The following is a 25,650-nucleotide window of genomic DNA, read 5'->3' as shown; positions in this document are numbered from 1 at the left end:
ATTTATATACATAAAAATGATTGTTAAGATGCTACGCAGTTGAGTACATTTTAATACTCGTGTCAATTTAATGTTGGGTTTTGTGTCTGTAATAATAACTGAGGGTATATGTACAAACTTATCACAAAAATATAAAATGTCACAGCATGTATATTTCATCTTAACGCTAGTATTTCTTATCTGTACTTGGAGACTATAAGCCCGGGATTTAAAGAAGTACAAAGGGAAGTGGGCGACTGCTATTAGGTTTCGTTTCCTTCCACCAGTAATTTTTACGTTACACCGTACAACGCCTGATCATTGTGTATCAATCGTTAAAAGAGACATACAAACGTTCGTTAACATATTGCAATGATAGCAATTGTTCAAATATTACTGAACGCTCGTTCTTACTTTTTTTTCTTTTCTTTTCTTTCCAATCGACGAGAACGATAGAGATTGTGAAGTATAACATGCGAATGATTCGACGAAAAAATTTCTACATTGCGGGAAGCGATATACAAAGGGGGATGCGCCGATTACTATACATTAATAATTATGTAATGAATTAACCAGTGCTAACAGTGACGTTGAGGAATTGCGAGGGAACGTCGTGAGGATAGCAAATAAAAAGGAAAAATAAACGAAAACTCGGAATAATAATAATAATAAATATTATGTAAAACAATGCTTGTATATGATAATATTTCCTGAATAAAGTAGCTGTTTGCCTCGTAGTCTGTGCAGTGTAATTAGGGTAAGTGATTTACGGTTATGGGTTTAAATTAAAAGCGAGATGCGTATAAAACTTGTGAATAACACGCGGCGCGCGTGTTCGTAACATAACATTTTGTAAGCGCCGCCTTCCTGTCTTTCTCTCTTTAAATATACATTACAAGAAAAAAAAGAGAGAATTGCATATTGCGGAGAGAGACAGAGAATTGCATATTGCGGAGAGAGAGAGAGAGAGAGAGAGAACGCTACGCTTCACATTAAATTCTCTGTCTGTTTAAACATAATAAATATAATTAAATATAAACCATAAAGTAAAAAAACAATCGTATGTGTGTGGTGTGTATTACATGTGCATGCGGATATGAGACATTTATTGATACCATTATTTACAAATATACATTAAATTTTTGCTTTGAGAAGTCGTCAACATCACCGTGGATCACTCCTTGGTCGATGTATATAGCACGAGATATCCGATATCGAATTGCATACATAATTGCATGCGATATCGGCGTCATGCGGCTTTCAGGAGACGTAACGGAATGCCGTTCAGCTGTTCGCGGTTGCCACGCCTCAACTTAACTCCGATTCATCGTTTGGTCCCCCTCCCCCCTCCTCCTCCCCCGCCCTCCACCCTTCCGCTCAGTTAACGCGATATCCTGTACAGTCAGTACACTGTACACAGTCTGCACTGCGCCGCGCTCCGCTCCGCGACCGCTACTCCGCGCCCGTACCTCGTCGTGACTCGTCGTCGTGTGCCTGGACGTGGTGCGACGACCGCGTTACGCTTTCGTCGGCTATACTGTATAGCGCGATCAGACCGCGGCTCGAGACGCGCCGTCTACGTACATCGAGCGGATATTTGGGCGAGCGATGCGGATCGAAGCGGGACACGTCCGCGGCTGAAAGGTAACCTGGTCTCTCCCCCGGTCGTTCGCGCCGTCGTCCGCGCGAGCGATATCCGTGTACGCGTGTATCCGTCACCCGCCGCCGCCGCCCGTCCCGTTTCTCGGCCACGTTTCTTCAGGCACGCGGCCGCATCGTAGTCCAGAAATACACGGCCGTGGAGTTGACCGCGACCTTCGCTGGCGCGACGCGCAGAGCCTGCCTACGCGGATTTACAACTCCCGACATGTCGAGCGAGAGCGTGAAAACGGTAAGTGGCAGCCTCGATCCGGCGCCTACGTGTCAAACGAATTGCTGCGATTTCGACTCCACCGAGAACGCACAGCTCCTTTGTTTATGAAAAAAAAAAAAGAAAGAAAAAATGAAAACTGCACGATCGGTGAATGAAAAACACTGATCGCGGAATATAAGTTAATAATTATAAATTTCAATTTACAAATTTGAAAAGAGAGAAACGGTTCGAAGTCACAATAAATGATGGTAAATGAAATATATTGAAAATTGTAAATCTTTGGTCTCTTTACTCTCTTGCAAAATAGATTTCGAAACGTACACGTTTGTTTGTTTTTTATCTGGAGAATACTGCGGCTAAATTTTTTGGAGCATTGTGAAACGCGCGTGTTCTTTTTTGCAGTTTGCGAGCCTCGAGACGCCCGGATACGTGGGCTTCGCGAATCTGCCGAATCAAGTGCATCGGAAATCCGTGAAGAAGGGCTTCGAGTTCACGCTTATGGTCGTGGGCGAGTCCGGCCTCGGGAAGTCCACCCTGGTGAACAGCTTGTTCCTCACGGATTTGTATCCCGAGCGAATAATTCCCGACGCAGTTGGTAGGCACCTAGCGAATTTTCTTTTACTTTGAAGCTTATTTTACACAAGTGTCGCACACACAAATGGAGAAAACATGATTTTTTTTTTATAATTTCCAATTGAAATATATTTTTACGAACAGAGAAAACCAATCAAACTGTCAAACTCGATGCTTCAACGGTCGAGATTGAAGAAAGGGGCGTGAAACTCAGACTAACCGTCGTCGATACACCTGGCTATGGAGATGCGATTGATAACACGGACAGTTTCCGTGCTATCATTCAATATATAGACGATCAGTTTGAGAGATTTCTTCGTGATGAAAGTGGTCTAAACAGGAGAAACATCGTTGATAATAGAATACATTGCTGTTTCTATTTCATCTCTCCGTTTGGCCATGGGTACGCATTTATGTTGCTCCATAAAATCAAATCAATTGTTTCGAGTTAAACCGTCGTGCAAATAATACCTGTACTAACGGTCCTTTTCCTGTCTGACCAGGTTGAAGCCATTGGACATCGAGTTTATGAAGCAGCTTCATAACAAAGTTAATATAGTACCTGTAATAGCGAAAGCTGACGTACTTACCAAAAAGGAAGTCCTGCGCCTGAAGAAAAGAGTCATGGAGGAGATTGAAGGCAACGGAATCAAAATATATCCTTTACCGGACTGTGATAGCGACGAGGATGAGGATTACAAGGAGCAGGTGCGTCAACTGAAAGAGGCTGTCCCGTTCGCGGTGTGCGGCGCGAACACCCTGCTCGAGGTCAAGGGGAAGAGAGTGCGCGGTCGACTGTATCCGTGGGGTGTGGTCGAGGTGGAGAATCCCGACCATTGCGATTTCATCAAGTTAAGAACGATGCTGATGTGAGTTGCTGGTTTATTATAATTATTTCTACGTTGATATACGTAAATCTGACGTTAATTTTTTTTTTTCGTACAGCACGCATATGCAAGACTTGCAGGAAGTAACGCAAGAGGTGCATTACGAGAATTATCGTAGCGAAAGATTGGCAAAGGGAGCTCCGGTGCCGCCTCGACGACAAACGTGAGTGTGACGATAAACATTTCATTTTTTGTAACTAGATTATATTTCCGACGTTCGTATCGGAGAGCGTTCAATTTCAATTTTTCTAAAATTAAAATCGCCCTAGATTATCTAAAAAGCAATTGTGTGTATCATTTAATTGTTAATATTAAGCGACCTAGGAGCAAAGAAGTACGAATCATTTTGAACGTTATCGTTTAAAAGAGTGAACAATTAAAAGTTAATTTTACATTCTGTTAATTTTACATTTTGTGTATTTATAACATTGTTTTTTTTTTTCCTCCATAGAATTGGCCATTCGTAACTTCTTTTTTCTAAGTCTTCCTCACGCATATACGAGTCTGTTAAACATATAAACCATAGATGTATACCTAGATATTCATAAAAGTATTATATTCGTCATCTTTATTGTCTCTTTTTCAAACAGCATCGCGGAAAACACCGAGAAGAACAGCACCGTGTCGGAGAAGGATCGCATTTTGCAAGAGAAGGAGGCGGAGATACGACACATGCAAGAATTGCTGGCTGTGATGCAAGCGCAGATGCAGCAACAGCAACCTTGATCGAGCATGCGTTTGTGTACCGACGTATGAAATGAGGGAGACGACTCCCTCATTGTTTACACGAGTGCCAAAAAAAGGATAAAAATTTTTTTCAGTGGCTCACAACACGACCGGGGTTTTGATTTTCGGCCGCAATATTTTTCTAAGCTCGTCTTCTATTAGGGCAATTTCTTTTGATACGCGCTCTTACGCGTTTTATAGGCATATATACATATATATATATACATCTCGTATAAGAGTACGAAAATACTAATCGTCTTTTGATAAGTGTATATTGTCGATGTGAGGGCTCTCGACGCCTCTGTTAGCCATCCGATGCCTTGTCCAGGAACCGACCAACAAAATCGATCTGAAAATTGCGACACAGTACGAAACAAATGTTTGCATATCCAAGGTTGGCAGGTAAGGCACTTAAGTAGCTTTGTTCCTTTTATAACGAAATTTATTCGAACGAGAATCGCTCGATTATCGAATTTTACTGTGCGAGTACTTATTGAGAATCTAATTCGGATTAATCTTTTTCTTTCTTCCTTTTTTTCTTAAAGGAAAGTATTTGTCCTCGATTTGTCAGTTTCTCACGTGTGATTTCCGTCTTAATTATTGACAAACCCCTGATTGTTTTATTCATATCGTGCATTTAAGCATAAGGATTTAAAAGTAAGATTTTATCGCATAAGTTAAAAAAACGCGACCAATGAAGCAAGATTGCTCAGAAAATATCTGATAAGCCTAATAACTCCTCATTTCGAGAAAGGTGTATGTCAGCTACATACGCAGTATTTATCAAAAGGAAAATCTTAGACACATGACGTGAAAAAAAAAATACGAATTTTACCTCAGATGATGAAGATGATTATACAATAGAGAGAATTGTGAAAAGAAGTGCCTTGCAACTTTTTATCTATCTCATTATCACAGTACGAGTATTAACATGCATAAGAAATGCAAAACTTTTTCGTATATAAATATGCAAACAATTTGTTACAATCACTTCAATTGCATTAGAAGAAAGTCTCACCTCCATAATTGAGCAATATATTCATAATCAGTTTATAGGCGAAACTTATATTTCCGCGAATAGTGAATAAAGAATCTCATATTGAACTCGTGTAAGACAGATGTACGAAAAGGTGAAGTGACGCAATCCGAAAAAAAAAAAACGTCTGACTGATCGCCCTAGATTATCTAAAAAGCAATTGTATGTGTATCGTTTAATTGTTAATATTAAGCGACCTAGGAGCAAAGAAGTACGAATGTGCCGAATTCATTTTGAGTTATCGTTTAAAAGAGTGAACAATCCAAAGTTAATTTTACATGTATTTATAACATTCTATTTTTTTTCTACAATTGGCCATTCGTAACTTCTTTTTTCTAAGTCTTCCTCACGCATATATGAATCCTTGAAACATATAAGCCATAAATGTATACCTAGATATTCATAAAAGTATTATATTCGTCATACATAAAAAAAAAAAACATAATGTTTAAGATAAATGTGACTACGAATTTTCCACGTGTATCACATACGAATTATCTTCTTGTGTGAATTAGTTTCACGCAATACAACGAAATATACGGAATGTGATTACATATAAGAAATACAAATGTATAAGAGAATTTCGTATACAAAACGTAAAATTGGAGATAAATATTAGGTTGGTAAATTAATTGAACCACGGCAATATATTTTACGCTTTTAATTCAGTCACACGACACTAGCTAGTTTTTACGATATTTACACTACAAAACAAACATTTCCATGTTTTTATACAGGAATTGTATAGATGCGTAATTAGAAAAATTTTTATATCTCTTTTATACAAATATATATCTTTTAACAATCTGTGCTACGCAGTCTAAGGTCTGTGCATGTAATAGTCTATCGCCATTGAGAATGCTGCAAAACCCGCAGCACCGACTATGCCCCCTTTTACACCGGCTGCAAGGCGAGTGAAATTGAAACGAAATTAAATAAGATTCAGAAATCGATTAAGGCGATGCTGGCAGGTTCGAATTACCGACATTACTGCTATGTTTATTTCACACCGATGTAGATTAACTTTGATCTCAGTTCAACTTACTCTTCATCTTTCTTTCAATTCTAAGAATTGGAAAAAGATGAAGAGTAAGTTGAACCGAGATTAAAGTTAATCTTTATTGATAGAAAAATGGGCATCAGTCAATTCGAAGATATTCATATATAACTGTAATGTCGATAATGCTGACCTTGCCAGCATCACTTTAATAATTACGTAATACACGGGGAAAATTATTGATACCTCTTAAGCCGATTAGTCCGCCCGTCACACCGCCCGCGTACGCGCTGTTCTTCCAGTCCGTTTTACCCCTGTACTGAAATTAAGACCGCCTTTTTACAGTATGTCAAGAATATATGTATCGTGCGAACAGATCATTATCCGAAAACAAGTTTCCTAACGTGCGTATCTGGAGCATTACCGATTCTATCGTGCACTCGACGGCGGAAAAGATGCATCCGAGTACGGCGAAGTTCTTCGCGTAGCTGAGGGTCGTGGCTTTCATCTCCCTTAGTATCTCTCGCGCGCTCTGTTGCTTCTCGACGCTCGCCACGTTGGGATTCACGCTGGAGGTGAACAGTCCGAAGGCCGCTCCCAAACCGTATCCTAAGGGGCAAAACGTTTCAGTTAGCGCGGTGTAATTTTGACAATGGTATAATCTCGCTGGTAATTCTTTGCGGTCCAAATTATTTCTTGCAAATGAGCGCATCGAGGAATCTCTTATCTGAAGGAATTTAGGGGGATTTCTAAAAAAAATAGTTTGTCAATTATAATCACACATACAAATTCGAATATTTGAAGAATTATACGAGCTATTGCAAATTGCATTATGTCGAGTACTTAAACTCGACGTGAGACTAGTTTTTAACGTTTGCTTAGAGAGGAGCGGTATGGAGAGACGTACCGAGAACACAACTCATGATGCTCTTGAACGTACAGCTTTCCATCACCCTCTCTATTCTCTTCTCCTCGATCGTCTTTATCTGCACGGGTCCCAACATCCTGGGGATTATTATGTTTTCTCTGTAGCGTTGCTGATTATTAATGAGGAACAGGGCGATCTTGTCGAGCTCGGCGTCGCTCAGCATCACCTTACCGGCGATCGCCGGTGGAATCGACGTCTTCGTCAAATCGGCGGAGTACATTTTTTCCTTCTTTTTTTTGGTTTTACAGTTTTTTACAATTTCCAACCCTCGAAAATGTAGGCTTGCGTCACGTCACGTCGCGACGAGCCTCAAATAGTCCGCTGGCTAGAGAACTCATCTCCTCGCATTAAGTAACGTTAAATATAATCGTAACGTAATATAATCTCTGAAACGCGGGAATATGTCGAATGTCGCGTTATTAAGTCTAAAGTCACGCGCGTTGAAATGAAATTTCATCGGATCGACGAGGCACAAGCACAAGAACGTGTGTAACCGGGGTCGCGCCGGACAGCATGTTTACCATGTGCTTCCTAACCTAACTCGCCGAGAAACACTCCGATCTCAGGCCCACATCTTAGGTTTGAATCTTCGCTAAGTGGGGTTTGAGTCTCCGCTAAGAGGGATCAGAGAGAAGCTATACAGCTATACTGCTACAAATGCAGGAGAATAATCAATAAATTCAATAAATCTCCGCTAAAACGTGGTTCGAGTCTCTGCTAAGTTTGATTCGAGTCTCCGCTAAGTGAGGTTCGAATCTTCGCTAAGTGGGGTTTGAATCTCCGCTAGTGACCGGGACACCGGATTCGAATGCGCGCGCGTGCTATAACTGCTACAAACTACAAGTGCGGGAGCATAAATTCAATAAATTTTATTAATTTAATAATAAAATAAAATAAAATAATTTTATTTATTTAATTTTATTTTCATCTTTTGTACATACATCTTTTCGGCTTGTCGAAAAGATAACTTAAAAAAGACATATTATACTGAAAAGTTTTTTCGCTCTTGTTATAAATGGCACGTATGCAGGATTAATATATGCTGTACGTATTTTGTTACGCAGCATTTAATTGCATATATTCATTCTTTTATCGACATTCGAATTTTATACATTGACGACTACAAAACGACTTTTATCTGCGGACCGGATAAACTTGAACTAGAGGTGATGTAACGGTAGAATTATTTATTTATATGGGTTTTTTAATTTCATAATAAGTATTGTCACCTAGATTGGCTCATTAAGTCCTGTTTGTATTTAATTTTGATTTTTAATCTTTAAATTTCAATTTATACAACTAGTGCATAAAATTTAAATTCCATTTCTTGAAAAATTTCGCCTCGGAAGTAATAAAAATATATAAACGTCTATACAAAATTACAGCATTATTATGAAAGTTGTACATGCTAAGACCGAGCTTATCTTACTTCTTCTATATGTCTCCCTTTTTTTTATTATGTATACCTTCTGCGTAACAAATGATTATAGGTGAAAAGAGAAACACAATCTTGAAGATCAGCTACCCTGCGAAGTCACAATTGTACTTTTTTTTTAAATATTAATTGGTTTTTATAAGTTTCCTGAATTCTAATTTCCTGTAGAGCTGCCGGCCCATGTGAAGCATTTGTATACACATTCCAGGCAAGCAGTAGAAGAGTAAGTAAAGCCTTATGAAAGTCGGGAAGTCAAAAGCGATATTGTAACTGTTTGGTAAAGAGATCGAGAACTTCTGAGTCTCTTCGAAGTACGGAATGCTCCGTTTTATTATGAGATATTCGCATATGAAGGCCATCGGATACGACGGTATCCATATCGTGTGGTGCAGCCACGTTAGGAAGGGCACCTCGATGTTCAGCATTTGCGCGCTGTAGTACGGATACTTGATTATATCCAGTGTACTCCATATGATAAGCATGAAGAAAACGTGCGGGCTGCTTTGCATACGGGGCTCCGATTCGATGAAAAACAGCATGAACATTCTACTGCTTATTTGTAGGAAAGCCATCATCGCGTTGTTCTTCGAGTGTCCGAAGAAAGGGGTTATTATCTCCACACATTGTAAAATTTGCATAGTCATTAGTGGCTTGCCGAGTATGGAGTACGTTTCCTGCAGGGACTCTGAAAAGGTATAATGTTGCATTATAACAAGACGTCTCTGTGATAATTCACGATTATAAATTTCAAGACGAAGAGCTAAAGGAGCTTCAATAAAAGTTCTGGAGCTTATTCATCATACAAAAAAAATAATAATTGAAAGTAATGTAATATAATCGTTGCGGTATTTAAATATAAAAATGTACCTGGCCCGTCACGTGAATATATTATAGCCATCACAGCGAGCGCAAAAATGAAACCGACAAATTGACAGACATTATATATGAATAGATAGACTTTCGTGAAATCCTCTGGAAAAACAATACGTGACAGTATTAATCTTGTAACATCGGGTATAATGATGATATCGATTTGTGACATATACGAACCTTTCTTGTAACCAAATTCTACTTTGTGCAATTTATCATACATGTCGGGATAATCGCTAAGAATGTCACGCTTCTCGTCCTCGTTGTTATCCATGTCTTCGCTTTTCCACTTGTCGAAATCGATCTTGAGCCACGAGGGCTTCTGCGGCTGACTCGTTAACCTCGGCCACCAGCCATTATGTTTCTTTCTCAGGGTAAAGTCGACCTCGCGATCGATTACCTTGTAACTACTCTCCTGCAACAAACATATTGCACACGAGTTATCTTTAATATAATTCACATCGAATATGGACATATCATATCGATTTAAACTTTTGTCATTACATTTGGATCGATAGGCGAGTGAAGACTTAAATCGAAGCTGTAACTGTTCATCCCTCTAGCTCCCTGTCCGTAGGCTGTAACTTGCAACGTAGTTTCCTTTAGGTTGACATTAAGATCCTATGGAAAATAAGGGCACACGATTATACGACAATTTAATATATTGGTATCCCGACAGAAACTTTACAAACACATGGAAGATCTTGTATATGTTCTTACAAGTGTCGAGTGCGTAGCGTACCTTTACATCGGTCAGGTCTACCTTCAAAGTGACCTGACTCTCCGTCTGTGCCCAGTACACAAACGGCTTGAGCGTGTTGGACATGACAACCTGGGCAAGAACAGAGATCTCTTGCCTGTTATTGCCGTGCCTCTCTGCGAATCCCGTAAATTCAGCGGACTAGCTCCGTTTTGCCTTGTCAACTTTTCACTTGTCACTCCACTTGACTGTTGAACCAATTGAGCACAATCAAGCGGAGGAAACTCCTTACATTGTATAACAATCGTTACATTGCATTTTACATTAATATGTTAGGATAACCCGATCGGCGGGGCGAGGGAGTTGCCGAAGGTGGCGGGGACGGTCGGAGCAAGCCGGCTGCCGGAGCAATGTTGTTCCATGTTATTGATCGATTTTTCACACTTGCGCAATGAATTCAGCATCAGTGAAGTATATTAACCTCCAAGAAGAATTTTGAAGAGATCATTTCGAATAAAGTATCACATATATCACATTTAATATTTCACATTTCTAATAGATTTCTTAAAATTGTTTAATGTTTTAGATAAACGTAACCACTAATTGTAAGTCGACGAACTCGACATACTCGATAAACAGCAAACTCGATAAACTCGAAAAACTCGATAATACTGACATCGAGATCATGGCAAGAAGATTACATCATAATCGAGATCACACGGCTTGCTTTGACAATTCGGAGCAATTTTTAGTGAAGAAGCGTTTAGAGACGGCTCATTAAAAATGTTAACTTGATACTAGCGTCTGTGTACACAACATGATGGTCGACCATCAATGAACGTTAAATAATTACTTTTCTCTTATAAATTATATGAACATTCCAATAAATTGATTATATTCCTGTAAATTACAAAAAGTATTATAATCAAAAAATTGAGTTTTTTTTAAGAATTATTTATATGTACAACAATTTTATTCCCAAAAGTTATTTGTGCATTTTACACAATTATAATTGGAGACAAAAGATTTTAATGCCGTGTTGCACTTTCTATACTTTAAATTGGAACATACACACGATTTGACATTGGGAAGAAAAAGAGAGAGAACGAAAAGTGCAAGAGCCCCAGCTCGGCGGGAGGGGGGGGGATTGCTCTAACCTACAATCTGCCACGCGAGTCGCGATGCAACGTTGTTTACTGTGGAGGGGAGTCTGCGGTAGACGAGGGACCCCTTGAACCCCTTCGGGTGCCCGAAGGGTTTTGCACGTGTAGTCTAACTGGCGATGCCAATTTTCGAAAATGGCCAACGCCGAGGTGCTGCAGCTGGACGTGTGGAAGGGCGACTGGGGCCTGCCGTCGGTCGACATAGAATGCTTGCAAGTCCTGGTGCGTTGAGTATTATAGGTTATGACACGCGCACGCTGACGTTTCGTTTCCTTTTTCTCGTAAAACGACGTAGAATTCGTCACGTGCGACACGCGCGAGAAAACGTCAAGTGTCTCCTCCCGCCGCGTGGATTCTTCGGCCGACTTGGTATCTTTGAAAAAAAAACGTCGGGAGCACGTCTGCGGCTCCCGAGCGAGTGACTTGATTGAAAATAAAGGATTCTTGGCGGATTATTCCTTGGAGGGAAAAGCAAACGAGGCGATGTTCCCCTGGTAATTTCGAGTGAATCTTTTATGGAGTTCTTCTTTCAAAATTTGATTGCAAAGATGTGTAAAATACAGTACTGTGATTTGGTTGGCCGAAGAAGCCATCGGGGAAGGATTCTTGCTGCCTTAGAAATGTATTAGAGAGGGACAACACGTATGTAGAGGTATCAAGATGCTTAAACTCAAAGATTGAATGCGACACCAGTGAAATGAAAGCGAGAGAAAACTGAAACATTCCTCATTTCCTTGTTATATCTAAGTTATTAAAGAGTATTAGCGCTTTTCAATCAAGCCCCATCAAAACTATATAATCTATACATCATCAGTTGTAATTATTTTGTCATTGAAAACTTAATGTCATATTTATCTAATAATAATGTTACAACTTAAAAAAATGATGTAACAGACGGCACTCGTTTCCTAACACAGTATCATGTTATATTTGTAGGCATATGCCAAATTCAGTGGGGTACCCTTAAAAGTAAATCTAGCGAGCAATCCGTTTAGAACACCAAACGGTCGATTACCCTTGCTTAAGGCTGGTCTACGTACGTTGGATACGGTTAAAGACATACTGCCCTTTTTTAGAGCGAAACATTATAATTCTGACTATACGTTAAGCGATAAGCAATGCGCAGACGTCATGGCTTATGATGCTCTGCTTAAGGAAAAGTTGTATCCAGCCTTCCAATTCATATGGTATGAGATATGTTGAAACGCACCAGAATAAGATGCAACTCGGTGCTTATGGAAATCTCAATGATTATTAAAATTCACAGAAAGTAACAGAAAGATTGAGAAATTTGTCTGTAACTAGATCTATTGAAAAAAAAGAACTTATTTATTCATTATTGTTGCTGAGAATTTTTCTGAGAGATTAATGTCTTTAAAGTCTAAAATGTAGTCTTAACAGACTTATCCATTAGATTCAAGATCGACAGAATTCCTGTATTGCCTAAGACCCTAAGTGTTATTCGCAAAAATTATACAAAAAGACTAGAATTATTAATGATTTCAGACTAAGGAAAGCATGATTTTCTAACATACGCAAGGTAGAGATCAAAATTGTGGAAATGACTAGTAATAAATTTGTCTTTAAATTGATCTAATTTAATAATTAGGTAAATGAATTATTTGTCTCAAGTAGCAATATTAAAACATCTTTAAGTATGAGATGCACATTATTCTGGTCATTGCGTACATGTTTGTCCAGTCCTCTAGTTTTGCAGAAATAATATTAATAGCGTCACCTTAGCAGGTGCATTTTAGTGTATTTAGAGCCTTGTGCAACATTGCTTTTGTAATTATAGCATATATAAGGGTGTATTATAATAATTATTATAATTTATTTTTAGGTGGATAGATAAGAAAAATTTGGACGACCTAATTAGACCGTGGTACTGCAAAGCGCTATCTTTTCCATTTAATTTCTATTATCCAGGAAAATTTGAGCGACAAGCGCATACTTTGATGCAAAGTTTATATCCTCTGGAAGATAATATAAATGTTATCGAAAATGAGGTACGTGTAACATGCAGAATAATTTAGAGCACATTTAGATGTTTTAGGAAGACGTTTATATAAATGAGAAAAGACGTAATATTTAATAAAATGCAAAAAACTTATTTGGATTAACTTTAAAAAGATCTCTGTGACAACAGGTGTATTCGGAAGCACAAAAATGTTTAACGTTACTATCCACAAGGCTTGGAGATACAGATTTCTTTTGCGGAGAGCAGCCTAGCACAATAGACGCCGTTGTGTACTCGTATCTGGCGCCGTTGCTCAAGGCTCCGTTACCAAACCCGGTCTTGCAAAATCATCTGAAAGCCTGTACAAATCTAGTGAAGTATGTGTCGCGTATATCACAGAGATACTTCGAGAACGAATATCAGACTTACGAGAAGCATAAAGCTGAGAAGAATGTCGAAAGATCGAGAAGAGACTCTGAATGTGAATTTCCCAACAAGAGAAGAAATCAGATCCTTGCTGTGCTTGTCGCTACAATGGCAATGGCGGGATATGCGTTGTTCACTGGTATCGTAGAGGTAAGTTCCGTTTATTCGGAGAGCAAAAAAATACGATAGAAATATAGAATGATAGAAAATCATAATCGTAAACGATAAATTTCTGCGACAGACAATTTATGTTGGATATTAATTGGTTTTCTGAGTTTTACCTTCTCATCTTTATTTTCATAACATTTAATACGGATTGTCTTTATCATACCTAATATTTACATTATGCAAGCTAAATCAATATTTTTTCATTTTTATAAATACTATATTTACTGTATTTTAATAGATTTTTGCATGATAAAATTTCTTTTTATATAATATCAAAATTTCTATATTTTTAATTTTTATTTGGATTGGATCGATGTATTTTGTGTAGTGAAATGTAATCAATTTAGCAAAATATATCTATAATATAGAAAAAGTATAAAATTCTTTATTATGAAAAGATATTGTTTATGTAAGTCTTAAAGACCACAAACAGTAGATATTGAGATTGAAGGTACAAGTAGCTTTATTTGTAGGTGCTAGTATATTTGTTAAGAAGCAGAAAGTTTATTAAAATTCCTAAGAAGAAAAGAAAACGTGAGTATTAGTGCGCATTGATAATATATTTTTACATGGAAATTAACCAATTAATTTTTATACATAATAAATACATTTTTGCTTCTTATCGCATACACTATAAATTATTGCGACAAGCTTGTGTATTCGCAATTAAAGTGGTTAAATAGTTATTTTTATTTATTTTTACGTGTTTAAAGTGGAAAAATTCCTATGCAAATAACATGGAATTTAAGTACTCTAACATTAGATGTAGAATTATACTTGTAAAGTATTCCAAGATTTAATATACTCTTCATTAATACGTTTAATAAGAACCTTAAATGTTTTATACATATATTAATTCTTTGGTGCATTAAGATAAGAAATAATATAAACAATCTAGGATAGGATTTAAAATGTTCCGAAATCAGTACATGAATAATTTTTTATTAAAACTAATAAAATTAAGATTACGAAGTTTTAAAAATGGAAGTAGTTAATAAAACTGTATTTGTCATTTAGCTTTAAACGAGTTTATTTTAACATACTTATTTGGGATTTTATTATAAAAAAATGATTAATGTAGAAAATTTAAATCAGAAAATTCAACAGCCATTACATCATATATTTTTTACTTGGCTTATTGTAATATTAAGAAAAATAATCCATGTTTATTAAAGGTACCAGTAAAGGATGACGAAATCTCAGACGTGCCGATGGAATACATGCTGAATGACGAGGATGACGAATAGCAGTTAGCAAAAAGAAAATTATGTTTTCACGACAAAGGAAGAGAATATAAAATTATTAAGCGCAGAAAAATATTCCGTTTCATGCAATATTTCGCAATGATTTACGTTCGAAAGTCTTGGTGTGAAATAGTCCTATATTCGTGACACAGCGAGAAAGGCAGGGAGATGTTACATAAATGTATAAATAGCAAAATATACATAACAAAGTAAATAAATATTTTGGAATATGATACACAATACCAACATATTATTAATTTTTTCCGATCTTATATCGCATCAAGATACCGCTCGTGGCATGGTGCACCTCTTCCGCGAAACTTTTAAAATTGTGGATGGTGGTACCGCCTAGAATGATTTTTATTCCTGGATTTTGCTTATTTAAATTATAAACGGCCAAGCTCTCCTCGTAAGTCGCACCTCCGATCATAAATATTATTATGTCTTGAGGCCTGTAAAAATGCGGGACGACAATGTATTGTATATCAATTTTTATCTATATCTGACACGCACGTGTTATATAAATAATTTACCTTCGTGACATTATCATGTTACCGAGATACGGAAATGCCTGCGTGCTTAATCTTCCTCTTATCAAGTCCTCTAGCGTTTCGTTTATTAAAGGACAATGCTGCGTATATATATTATCTACCCCGCTTAATCCTTTAAATAACTTTTTGGTTATTTTGGCAACTGCTTCCCGATCAAATAAATTACTCTGTCTTGTGTTAACACCGCTGTATTCTAGTATATTATATACAAGCTGGAAATATAAGATTTATTTATTACATACATCTTTTTCATAAAAAAAACATCAGTTATATATAATACCTTAATATATTTGTCTGAAACATTCCTCTTCTTAAGTAATTCTACTAAACCATTTATGTCATTGCTCGCGTGTTTTTCGTAATGCAGCGCATAAAGCATGACGAGTCGAACGGTATCCACATCTCGTATTTTTTGATTGCTGATAAGTGCTTTTATCTTTTGCAGCTATAAACAGAATGATTAAATTAGATACACATATTAAAGAGATTTATATAATTCTTTTTTCGTGATCGGTTCGTGAAAATATTACCTGTGAGGAATGATCAGTCTGGCAGCTCAATTCTTGTTCCAATTCTGATACTTCTAACAAATTGTGCTTTTCCACGAGAGACGAAAGCTCTCCGACTACCGTAACGTGCTTCGATACAGTACCAGAAAGTTTCTTGAAGAGCGGATATGTCTCTACGAAATGTTTCATGTCGGCTATGCTTTCAACCTTTTGATGCTTCTTGGCTTTCTTTTGAAACTCTTCCATCAATTCTTTTATCGTTTGTCCTATTTCCCCGAAGTTTAGATACAAGTTCTGCACAAGAATACATTCTTTTAACACTCACAGAGTTTTTCGCAATGAATAAAATTTATAAAATTATTTAAAAAACAAAGTAATTATGAAATCTCATTCAAAAATTTCACTTTATTTTTATTAATTTATATCTACTTTTGCTATAATTTTAGTTATGAATGTACAAGCAGTCGAAATTATAAATGACGAATTTTCTTACATTCGCGTAAAAGTCATCGTGCTCTGCGCTCAGAACAACTTCCTTCAATTCCTTCGAAATGCCTTTCACATGAGACAGGTTGACTCGATTATTATTAATCGTCAGTAGTTCGTGTACCATCGCTTGATATGTCCACTGATTTAGCAACGGCGTGACAGGATCGTCTCTCCTGTCGACTATCAGAAGGAGTGGATTGGACTCCTGTCTGAATTCGAAGGAATTCGACTCTTTACTGAGCACCTCCCTTATCTTCTCTGCCAACCTCTTTGCCATATCCGAGCTGTTTTGATATCTGATATACGGACATTTCTTCAGCGACAACAAAACGGAAGTTATTCCTTGGACAGTTCTATGTAAATGCACCGGATCCCAGATCAGCCCTTGAATCGCAACACAAACGACCGATATGAAAGAACGGTTTTTTGTTGAGACACAATTTCTTACAAATCTATACGGCAATGAGTTCTCGTGGAGGAACCATTACCTTCGGAGCAGGCAGTTATTCCAAGCGAGAATAAGTGCGGATTAATAGCTAAATAATCCGCATAGTATTCGTGCACCTCCCGGACCACCTCTCGCTCGTCGCTCTCCGCCAAAAGTTTTATATCCGCTTTGGCGATGATGTTACTGAAATCTAGTTAAATATTACACGATAAATATTACTCCTTTCCTTTACGACACTTCTTTCAAGTTTCATAACATCTGAATTAACAAGAATATAATTTTCATAAGGAACCATGTGCGTTGCTACTTACAAATATAATATGCTCCGTATTTCGGGTATCTGAGCTCCTTGCAAAGCAAATCGATATTTTCCTTGGTCGGCCTTACAAACACTATGCACGTCAAATGTTTCAGGGTGTCGTTATGCGCAGCGGTGTCTATCCGTTCAAACAGATACACCTCTTTCATCAGTATCTCGGACTGACTGTAGAGCAGGCTGACTATACTTGTCTGAAAAATAAAAAAAAAAAAGAAATAGAAGAATGACGATATATTTTTGAAACCTGTCGATCATTGTTCTATTTTTTTTTTTTTGCAGTGTTACATTTTTTGCGTTTAAAATAAAACGGGCATGTATAACTGGAGAGGAGGAAAAGCGGGAGGTACGGAGAGTTCAGCTGCAAGAAGAAAAAACTCACAGTACTCGGTTTTCCTACCGTTTGTTTATCCATCAGCAGAACCTTCATACCAGGCCCACTGTCTTCTGTCATCTTCGTAATATAAAACTTCAAAGCGGTGACGACGTTCATCCTGACAGTTGAATCGGCGCCTCGAGCCGTTCAGCGATTAACGTATATATACACGCGCGCGTGTATCACGCCAAATTCATATTTCGTTTAAATCAGGCGCAGATCAGCTGTGGAAAGACGCATATGTAGATCCGTATATACATACCCCATGTAAAACCTCTCAAGTACGTACCATGACGCACACTGACGAATTTTGACAACGATAAGACAGAATTGCCGAGTGGACTATAGATGTATAGAACGTCGTTCGCGCAACGGCGCAGCTGGTCCCCGATTTCACGTTTGATTGGTCCATTTCCGAGACTCTGGTGACGCGTGACGTCATAATACGTCGATATTAATCAAGCGCCGATTAATTTATCCAAGTGATCTCTATAGATTATTTTTGTTCTACATTTAACGAACGATAAATATAAAATAAACGCATCCCAAAAATGCTGTCCTTTTCAAGTGTAGCTAAGGAATCGCAGCATCAATCTCAGCCAATCAAGCAAACCCTAAAGCCCGTATCAGACTAAAGATTGAGACTGAGACTTGAATTGGGAATATTGGGATTTAATCAATTAATAGGGCTTTAAGCCCGTAACAGACTAAAGATTGAGATTGAGATTGGAATGGAATTTGACCAATCAAAACAAAGTTCACTAAATTTGAGATTGGTTTTCTTTCCTCTAATTGGTTAAATCCCAATTCAATCTCAATCCTTAGTCTTGATACGGGCTTAATTGGCTGCACACACACCTCAAAAAAAGACGGTTTATATTAATTATAATTTCTATCAATGTGTAGATCAACTTTAATCTCAGTTTAACTTCCTTTCTATCTTTTTCCAGTGTTCTAAGAACTAGAACAGGATAACGAGACAAATTAAACTGTGATTAAAAGTCGAATTACATTAGTGAAAGAAAAGAATGGACATTAAATGAGCGGCACGGCACTGTATTGTGCGTGCACGTCACTGCGACCGTGACGCGCCTGCGCGCAGGAGACCGGGCGCCCGTCGTAGTATTGCGCGAGTTTTTACGGCCAGCCTGACCGACAGACCGGACAGACAGCAGCGGTGTTCGTGGCGAGTGAGGCGGGCTTGCCGTGTGCGTTGGCTTTGGCGTTTCGCTTTCACCGAGCGTACGGAGACCAAAGCGAGAGGCCCCCGCGAGATCTTCCTCCCCCCCCTCCGCGCCTTCCCCCGCGCGTCGACGGGATGCACCGGTGCGGCGTCTGAAGTGAAGAAGACGCGGACTGGGATACCCGTCCTCGCGGATCGTCGCGGTGTTTTGCTTCCACCTCCCCGGTGCCCCACGGACGAGCGTCCACGCCGAGCGTGCGTGTCGCGGCCACGATGGCCCTCAGCCAGACCAGCGTGGTGAGTAAAATAAAAGAGACCCGAGCGAGAAACTGACCGCCTCTCTTGCGAGGAGGTACGCCCGCATCTTCGCGTCTCACGCGCTCCCGTCCGGGCGACAATTCCTCCGCGATAACGGAGCGCGAGGAGTGGCGAGGGGGAGGGTCGGGGGAGGGAGGGATAGGAGGAACTTTCCTCCGGATCTCCCGACATCCCCATCCGCCGGAGAATGTACCGCGCGCGTTTCGTTCGGTGCGGGAGGACGGATCGTCGAGGAAGTCGCAGCATCCCCCTCCCCGGTTGAAAGAAGTCGTAATGAATGAATGAACCGCGAGACGCACGTTTGCCACCCCTCGACGTGGCCCACCCGATTCCTCGTCGTCGTCTCGCAACAACACCGTCGTGTCGCACCTGAATCGCCTAGCCTCGCGATTCCGTTCTGCGATATCTCTGAGCAAACGTTCGCACACGCCGATGTTTACATACACCGACTGATTTACTCGAAACGCCGCAATCTTTTTCCTTAAGGTCAATGTTCTCGGTACCTAGTTGCTAGTGCCTGATAGGAACGCGCTGGAAGTAAGCTGAATTAGGGTCAGGATGAATCAGCAAGTACAGACGTCCGTGCGACACACGATTCTTCTGTGCCTCCAATGCCCAAGTTAATATTGAATCGTTTGCCAAAAAGGGCTTGAGCAGAAGAGAAAATTTGGTTTGAGCGTAAAAGATATTGGAGCGTACAGTAAGAATATATCTGCATATCTATACGCATAGATTTGCATTCGCTTTAATTTTATTTGCCGATAGAAAGGCATTATGCGTGTTTATGTAACATTTCTCGATCGGTCTGACTACATAAATTTATGGGGATATGACCTTCTCGTGCGTGCATACGTACTTTCAATATTTTTGCGATGTATCAAAGAGACTGAATGCCGCGTAAATTGTTTTGCAGCTGAAATTATACCACACTGTGATAGAAGATGTAATATCGGGAGTGCGAGAGTCGTTTATAGACGAAGGCGTGGATGAGCAGGTCTTGCAGGAGCTCAAGCAAATATGGGAGGCAAAACTAATGGCCAGCAAGGCCGTGGAGTTAAATCCGGATCCACCGGAGCCGCAAGTTCCTCCAATCAACACGCACAAAGCCGTGTCCGTTAATAAAGGTACACATTTTGATAGAGATCGAGCATTAATAACTTTTCATTTTTTTTCTAAGTAACATACAACTTATACAAGGTGGTTCACTGCTACTGGATGTTCCGTATCGAGCATTGAGTAATGGTGATGCATTTTGTAGGAATAATTCATCGCTATATATATTTAATGTTGTAACAGCTAATGTAGGAAATCATTTTGTACAACCATCTGCCGGAAACACAGTGTCGCAAACGCAATCTTCACAACAATCGCAACAACAACAGCAGCAGCAGCAGCAGCAAGCGCAAGCACAGCCGCAGCAACCATCGCAACCTCAGCAACACACTCATCCTTCCACGGGTACCACATTACAGCAACAGCAGCAGCAGCAGCAGCAACAACAGCATTCGACGACGCCGGTGCAACAAGTGGTGACCGCTTCGGCTGTGCTCGCTGAACGACAAGTGCCCATACAGATCACCTTACCTCCACAACCTGGCATTCCGGACGGACCGCAACGGATTTTAAGCATACAAGTTCCTGCATCTGCTCTTCAAGGTGAAGATCTTACTGTGCTCCATTAAAAATAACTTGTGCAGCATAAATCGAACATATTCTGTATATTTTTTGTCTCGTTATTTATAATTTTTTTTTAATCTGTAGAGATTTTCTGTAAAAAGGTCTTCTACATAATGAAAATACAAATATATTTAGCTATATTATAATTTAAATATATATAGATACATTTATATTTTTTGATATTTTTATTGTACTTTATTATTGTATAAAGACCTTGCAAAATAGATGTGCACACACATATGTCAGCTATTTATATAAATTAAAAAATTGTGTTTTTTTTTCTAGCCAACCAGCTACATACGATTTTAACAGGTTCGGTAATTTCCGCCGCTATGGGTCTTCCAGCGAATTTAGCTTCGGCTCTGCTGCAACAGCATGTAAATTCTACGCTGCAGGGGCAAGCGACATTAACCCCGTTGCAAGTGAATCAGCCGATTCAGGTTGTCACACAAAGTACAAACAGCGTTGTCACACAAAGGCCACCTCAAAATCAGGTAGAGTCAGAAATGTATTTGGTCTATACGACGGAACATATAACGGAAAAGATAAGATAAATACATGCACGCACACATGTATCACGTATAACATACCATACCTCATCCGTTTATTTTTTCCAGCAGCAAAATAATATAAATCAATTGGACGGAGGAGTCGGTGATTCTACTGACGATGATGATGATGAGGAGGAAGAGGATAACGATGATGACGACGAGGATATGGATGAAAAAGAGGAGGAAGAAAACGACGAGGCGGCGGCTCGTGAAGAGGTAAATAAATATTTATGAATAAATTTTCGCGTAAGCTGAACGGTTGTCTCACAAGAGAATTACTTGTAGGAACCCCTCAATTCTGAAGATGACGTCACGGATGACGATCCTGCCGATTTATTCGATACTGATAATGTAGTCGTCTGCCAGTACGATAAGGTAAGAAAGTGATTCACATTTGACTTTACGATAAAATTCTCTACGATAATATATTTTTCAGTTCGGAGGTACATGCGATAACGTTTTTGTTTTCAGATTACGAGGAGTCGGAATAAGTGGAAGTTTTATCTGAAAGACGGTATAATGAATCTAAGTGGAAAAGATTATGTGTTCCAAAAGGCAAACGGGGACGCTGAATGGTAACTCTAGGTGCGATGTGAATATCGTGTTGCCCACGAGTAAGCTCGACTCAGGGACGCTGCGTGTGAAGGCAACTTGATAATGTGTTCACGTGTATAACCGCGTTAATGTGTGAAGAGATACCGACGATCTCCACGACGACGGGATTCTTTCACCGGATTGCGCGAAGCTGCTGCAAGTGGAAATGGCGGTACAGGGGAACAACGGCGAACATTGTTACATTATCACGAATATCATACTGTACACTTTGTGTTATATCTTTAGCCCTATGAACGACGAGATTTTTGAGATGTTGAGACAAGATGATTTTACTTGTCGACTGACTAGCTAAGTCACAGATATCAAATGTGTCAGGTTTTATTTAATTTTCTTTTTTTCGTTCTGACAATATTATTAGTTTTTTTTTTTAATATTCTTAATGATTTTCTTTAATCTTTTCATTTAAGGAAATTGAAGATCGAAAGTTAAGGGGAGGGAGGATAGAGAGGGCTAATATATATGATTTCCATGTAGTAGTGCGAATTATGAATATACGAGTGTAAAAGAAATTATGCGAGAGTCTCCTACAGTTAGTCACATATGTATTACTGGAAACTTGCTTGTGGGCGCCGAGATTCCTTCTAAAAAGATCCACGACGGATTAGTTAGCTTTTTCTAGCAAATGTGAGTGAACTTTATTGGAGCGGAAGCGCGTTATGTATATATATATATTAACTGAATGATATATATACATATTGACGAAAGCACCATATCGATTAGTGGATCTGAAGCCACTAACATCACGGACAATGAATGCAAAAATTGTACTTTATAGATATATATAATATATATTATATACAATATATATATTTTGAAATCCTCGATTATGAACTTTTTCACGTGGGAGGAAGTTGAAAACTTCCGTTCTATATTTGTGATCTGAAAACAGAACGGTATCGAACGGTTTCAGTTGAAAAGTTTTAAAGGACTGCAAAATCGTGATTTATTGTGTGCGATTTGGAGTAATAAAGTTGCGTTTTATTACTGTTGCCAGCATTGACGAGTTATGGCACACAAAAAAACTTGAGCAGTAAGTCGTAAGCAGTAAGCGAATCGACCAATCACAATCGAGAATGTAAGGTTATAACGTAAGCAGTAGCAAAACCAGTACGTTGATTTCTTTACTGCCTACGTTTTACTGCTTAAGTTTTTTTGTGTGCGATGGCTCTTTAATTTATCGAAAGGATTGAATAACATGCATTCAGAGCATTTAAGGGATCTATCGGTGTTTCACTCAGGAAGTTTAAATTGTTCGGTAAAACGGTAAAAAAACTTGATTTTTAAGAACTTTTGCTTAACAATGTCAACTCTCTCAAAAGAGAATTGATATTGTTAAGTGTTATGATATTTTCTAGTACTTTTAGATTTTTGTGTAATATTTGACAAACATCTTTGAAGTTGTATTGAAATTAAATCAGAGCTTCTAGAACAATTTAAATTGCCTTAGTCAAATAAGTTATAAGATTCGTGAATTAGCAAATTTTTATGTTATTAAACGCGCTAAAGTTTGAAGATCAGTGCCGTGAGCGTGTATAAAAATTACTCTTAAATTATATAATGTCTGAGTGGAGATTAATATTTCAGTAGTTTAAGATAATTGTTTAATTGGAGGAATGACGATATAAATAAATTGCTTCTACGAAACTGACAATGTGATGTTACGAATACGCCAAGATAGTGTGCAATTTATATATCGTATCGTATCGTACTTTGCCGAAGATACTTGGAATGTTGGCATAATGTTTAAATTTGAGTAATTGATTTTAAACAATCGGCTGAAACTCTAATTTTCTGAGGTTACCAAAAAAATGTATATATTTTATGAAATTTTTTTTTTGTGAAAATCATATATCTTGTAGAATATGATTGATATACAGAGGTGCTGTCTGTATAATATTTACGGTATCTGCGTTATATTGTTCGTCGTATGCCTTATATATTCCAAGTTTAATTTATAAATTAAACTTTTTGGAATTTGCAAAATAAATGTTTCACAAGAAAACTCTTCTCTATAGATGTATGTATGTTGTGTGTTTATTGCGTGTGTGCGCATGTTGATTCAAAAACTTTCGGATCGTAATTTCCTTAACGACGAGCATTCAATAGTCCGTACTTATATCCTTTATCTTGTCTCGTTATTTAACGCTATATATAATCGTTCAAATCGATACACGCGTATCTAAATTTGTTTCTGATTAACTATGGTTTGTTCGATACTTCCGGTTTTCAAAAGCATATTGATAGGCAGAGCTTAACAGTAAAACATGTTTTATTTTACTAAATACTACTTCCTTTAGTGTAGTAATTCAATGTTTTTCCAATGAATCACGAAAACGAGTCAAAATTATTATTATTAGACTCTTCAAACATAAAATATCAACATTTATACATATATTATCTTACATACAATAAAACTTTTGTAAATTTTTATTTAAAAAACGCCATAAAGAGAAACATTCTCGACGTCGAAGAGAATATTTCAGGACTGTTGAATCTCAACAAATATAAATTCCAATTTGCGAAGGAAAATGTGCCTATGTATATATATACATAATTTTTAATTACCTCCATTATAAAATACCAAATGGGGAAAGTAGGAAAAGTAGTTACAATTAAAATATTACAAAATGTACAAAACTCTCTAATTACATATATTAAAAATAATATCGTAACTTTTTCCCAACAACCGCGTCTATACTTAAGCAACGTTTCGATCGAATTTTTTTTTAATTCAAAAGACAAAATTCAATAAAAAGACAGACTGCTTTACTAATTAAAGCAATCTAATTTTTAATATCGAGGTCAATATACACTAAAAATCACATACACGTTTAGAACACGTTATGATGTTTACAAATAGAATTATACAGTAAATTAACAAAAAATCCATAACCATCAATTTTAATTTTCGACATTAAATATTTCGATTGTGAAGATTTTGCAATTTGAAATCATATTTTGAAATCTGCAATTAATTTTTATACCATCCATCTGATTTCCTAGTACAAACGCGATTGTTTTGCCCTGTGCTTTATTTTACACATAAGACTGTGATATTTTATATGTATCTATATATCACTATATTGTGAATAATCATTTACAAAGGGAGCTTGACATGCAACTCATCGGTATGAGCATGTTGTAAGCCAAACAATTAATCACAATGAAAAATTATAAAATTTTAGCATCAAGTTTTGTTCAAGTTTTTTTTCAACTGTTCGTCGAATGAATGTTATTGCAGCTAAATGCAAATGCGAGATTGAAATATTTCGCAATTGCAGAAATTTATTGTTAAGCCTTGTATCCGGCGTTGCTACAAATCACCTCAAAATCTCGGACGGAGAGGGAATTGACTGATCACCGTACATTATCCGTATTATTTAAATGTGTTTTCTTTCCCCGTCCGAGATCTCGAAGCGATTTAAGAAATGAACAATTATTTATGCGCGTCTGCGAAACGCTTCGCGTTTGACCTTCTCCTCTTTTCTCTAACTGAAAATATCTAATCGAAGCCTTAAATTTTCTAAATGTCACGAATGTTACGAATTCCCCTTTAATTGAGTAACTTAATATGTAGAAAGATAATATATTACTGTAAATTAATAATAGCGAAACCTCCTTATTTAACGGTAATCAGTGAGCTTCCCCCCCC

General features: G+C 37.9%; 6 protein-coding genes across 15 annotated transcripts; 3 read left to right on the top strand and 3 right to left on the bottom strand.

Moving 5' to 3' along the window:
- Window positions 1-1,383: 1,383 nt before the first annotated feature.
- On the top strand, window positions 1,384-5,687 carry LOC105455855 (septin-1). Of its 2 annotated transcripts, none has more exons than XM_011699514.1 (6): window positions 1,384-1,870; window positions 2,255-2,447; window positions 2,570-2,828; window positions 2,929-3,294; window positions 3,371-3,475; window positions 3,903-5,687. In XM_011699514.1, the coding sequence occupies exons 1-6, from the start codon at window positions 1,847-1,849 to the stop codon at window positions 4,036-4,038; spliced, it is 1,083 nt and encodes a 360-aa protein (XP_011697816.1). In that variant the 5' UTR covers window positions 1,384-1,846; the 3' UTR covers window positions 4,039-5,687. The 2 variants fall into 2 exon arrangements, with proteins under 2 accessions (XP_011697816.1, XP_011697817.1); XM_011699515.1 differs by lacking the exon at window positions 1,384-1,870 and adding an exon at window positions 1,895-2,100.
- Window positions 5,688-5,720: 33 nt separating this feature from the next.
- Window positions 5,721-7,570, bottom strand: LOC105455854 (mitochondrial import inner membrane translocase subunit Tim22). Its single transcript, XM_011699513.1, has 4 exons — window positions 6,979-7,570; window positions 6,496-6,680; window positions 6,318-6,390; window positions 5,721-5,977 (listed from the first exon to the last, which is right to left on the bottom strand). The coding sequence occupies exons 1-4, from the start codon at window positions 7,217-7,219 to the stop codon at window positions 5,895-5,897; spliced, it is 582 nt and encodes a 193-aa protein (XP_011697815.1). The 5' UTR covers window positions 7,220-7,570; the 3' UTR covers window positions 5,721-5,894.
- A 328-nt stretch (window positions 7,571-7,898) lies between these two features.
- On the bottom strand, window positions 7,899-11,150 carry LOC105455853 (very-long-chain (3R)-3-hydroxyacyl-CoA dehydratase). 2 transcript variants are annotated; one of them, XM_011699511.1, is made up of 6 exons: window positions 10,328-11,150; window positions 10,047-10,252; window positions 9,809-9,925; window positions 9,485-9,719; window positions 9,302-9,406; window positions 7,899-9,119 (listed from the first exon to the last, which is right to left on the bottom strand). In XM_011699511.1, the coding sequence occupies exons 2-6, from the start codon at window positions 10,128-10,130 to the stop codon at window positions 8,560-8,562; spliced, it is 1,101 nt and encodes a 366-aa protein (XP_011697813.1). In that variant the 5' UTR covers window positions 10,131-10,252; window positions 10,328-11,150; the 3' UTR covers window positions 7,899-8,559. The 2 variants fall into 2 exon arrangements, with proteins under 2 accessions (XP_011697813.1, XP_011697812.1); XM_011699510.1 differs by having other exon boundaries at window positions 10,047-11,150.
- Window positions 11,151-11,166: 16 nt separating this feature from the next.
- Window positions 11,167-15,205, top strand: LOC105455851 (metaxin-1). Of its 2 annotated transcripts, XM_011699506.1 has the most exons (6): window positions 11,167-11,389; window positions 12,104-12,354; window positions 13,011-13,176; window positions 13,317-13,703; window positions 14,195-14,255; window positions 14,897-15,205. In XM_011699506.1, the coding sequence occupies exons 1-6, from the start codon at window positions 11,303-11,305 to the stop codon at window positions 14,911-14,913; spliced, it is 969 nt and encodes a 322-aa protein (XP_011697808.1). In that variant the 5' UTR covers window positions 11,167-11,302; the 3' UTR covers window positions 14,914-15,205. The 2 variants fall into 2 exon arrangements, with proteins under 2 accessions (XP_011697808.1, XP_011697809.1); XM_011699507.1 differs by lacking the exon at window positions 14,195-14,255.
- Window positions 15,085-18,070, bottom strand: LOC105455852 (vacuolar protein sorting-associated protein 45). Of its 2 annotated transcripts, XM_011699509.1 has the most exons (9): window positions 17,944-18,070; window positions 17,679-17,878; window positions 17,274-17,472; window positions 17,003-17,152; window positions 16,519-16,898; window positions 16,047-16,319; window positions 15,797-15,961; window positions 15,499-15,728; window positions 15,085-15,417 (listed from the first exon to the last, which is right to left on the bottom strand). In XM_011699509.1, the coding sequence occupies exons 2-9, from the start codon at window positions 17,769-17,771 to the stop codon at window positions 15,219-15,221; spliced, it is 1,689 nt and encodes a 562-aa protein (XP_011697811.1). In that variant the 5' UTR covers window positions 17,772-17,878; window positions 17,944-18,070; the 3' UTR covers window positions 15,085-15,218. The 2 variants fall into 2 exon arrangements, with proteins under 2 accessions (XP_011697811.1, XP_011697810.1); XM_011699508.1 differs by having other exon boundaries at window positions 17,679-17,987.
- Window positions 18,071-18,826: 756 nt separating this feature from the next.
- Window positions 18,827-24,012, top strand: LOC105455850 (transcription initiation factor IIA subunit 1). 6 transcript variants are annotated; one of them, XM_011699501.1, is made up of 7 exons: window positions 18,827-19,134; window positions 20,069-20,279; window positions 20,497-20,811; window positions 21,118-21,326; window positions 21,450-21,599; window positions 21,669-21,758; window positions 21,855-24,012. In XM_011699501.1, the coding sequence occupies exons 1-7, from the start codon at window positions 19,111-19,113 to the stop codon at window positions 21,960-21,962; spliced, it is 1,107 nt and encodes a 368-aa protein (XP_011697803.1). In that variant the 5' UTR covers window positions 18,827-19,110; the 3' UTR covers window positions 21,963-24,012. The 6 variants fall into 6 exon arrangements, with proteins under 6 accessions (XP_011697803.1, XP_011697802.1, XP_011697801.1 ...); XM_011699500.1 differs by having other exon boundaries at window positions 20,452-20,811; window positions 21,453-21,599; XM_011699499.1 differs by having other exon boundaries at window positions 20,452-20,811.
- The last annotated feature ends 1,638 nt before the right edge of the window (window positions 24,013-25,650 follow it).

The sequence above is a fragment of the Wasmannia auropunctata genome, unplaced genomic scaffold (assembly GCF_000956235.1).
Source record: "Wasmannia auropunctata unplaced genomic scaffold, wasmannia.A_1.0 LD335828.1, whole genome shotgun sequence".
Lineage (NCBI taxonomy): Eukaryota > Metazoa > Arthropoda > Insecta > Hymenoptera > Formicidae > Wasmannia > Wasmannia auropunctata.
The sequence above is the reverse complement of the archived record's forward strand: the minus strand, read 5'-3'. Positions and strand labels throughout refer to the sequence as shown.

Excerpts from the sequence above, each read along its gene's own strand:
- LOC105455851 (XM_011699506.1), top strand. The coding sequence starts at position 11,303 with ATGGCCAACGCCGAGGTGCTGCAGCTGGACGTGTGGAAGGGCGACTGG. Across the intron at positions 11,390-12,103 it reads TAGAATGCTTGCAAGTCCTG|GCATATGCCAAATTCAGTGG; the intron begins GTGCGTTGAGTA and ends TTATATTTGTAG. Across the intron at positions 12,355-13,010 it reads CCAGCCTTCCAATTCATATG|GTGGATAGATAAGAAAAATT; the intron begins GTATGAGATATG and ends ATTTATTTTTAG.
- LOC105455855 (XM_011699514.1), top strand. The coding sequence starts at position 1,847 with ATGTCGAGCGAGAGCGTGAAAACG. Across the intron at positions 2,448-2,569 it reads AATAATTCCCGACGCAGTTG|AGAAAACCAATCAAACTGTC; the intron begins GTAGGCACCTAG and ends TTTTACGAACAG. Across the intron at positions 3,476-3,902 it reads GTGCCGCCTCGACGACAAAC|CATCGCGGAAAACACCGAGA; the intron begins GTGAGTGTGACG and ends TTTTTCAAACAG.
- LOC105455852 (XM_011699509.1), bottom strand. The coding sequence starts at position 17,771 with ATGAACGTCGTCACCGCTTTGAAGTTTTATATTACGAAGATGACAGAA. Across the intron at positions 15,962-16,046 it reads AGACTGATCATTCCTCACAG|CTGCAAAAGATAAAAGCACT; the intron begins GTAATATTTTCA and ends TTCTGTTTATAG. Across the intron at positions 15,729-15,796 it reads TTTCAGACAAATATATTAAG|CTTGTATATAATATACTAGA; the intron begins GTATTATATATA and ends TTATATTTCCAG.
- LOC105455854 (XM_011699513.1), bottom strand. The coding sequence starts at position 7,219 with ATGTACTCCGCCGATTTGACGAAGACGTCGATTCCACCGGCGATCGCC. Across the intron at positions 6,681-6,978 it reads CATCATGAGTTGTGTTCTCG|GATACGGTTTGGGAGCGGCC; the intron begins GTACGTCTCTCC and ends TTTGCCCCTTAG. Across the intron at positions 6,391-6,495 it reads TCGAGTGCACGATAGAATCG|TACAGGGGTAAAACGGACTG; the intron begins GTAATGCTCCAG and ends TCTTAATTTCAG.
- LOC105455850 (XM_011699499.1), top strand. The coding sequence starts at position 19,111 with ATGGCCCTCAGCCAGACCAGCGTG. Across the intron at positions 20,812-21,117 it reads TCCTGCATCTGCTCTTCAAG|CCAACCAGCTACATACGATT; the intron begins GTGAAGATCTTA and ends TTTTTTTTCTAG. Across the intron at positions 21,600-21,668 it reads AGGCGGCGGCTCGTGAAGAG|GAACCCCTCAATTCTGAAGA; the intron begins GTAAATAAATAT and ends AATTACTTGTAG.
- LOC105455853 (XM_011699510.1), bottom strand. The coding sequence starts at position 10,130 with ATGTCCAACACGCTCAAGCCGTTTGTGTACTGGGCACAGACGGAGAGT. Across the intron at positions 9,720-9,808 it reads ACTCGCCTATCGATCCAAAT|GAGAGTAGTTACAAGGTAAT; the intron begins GTAATGACAAAA and ends TGTTTGTTGCAG. Across the intron at positions 9,120-9,301 it reads ATATTCACGTGACGGGCCAG|AGTCCCTGCAGGAAACGTAC; the intron begins GTACATTTTTAT and ends ATACCTTTTCAG.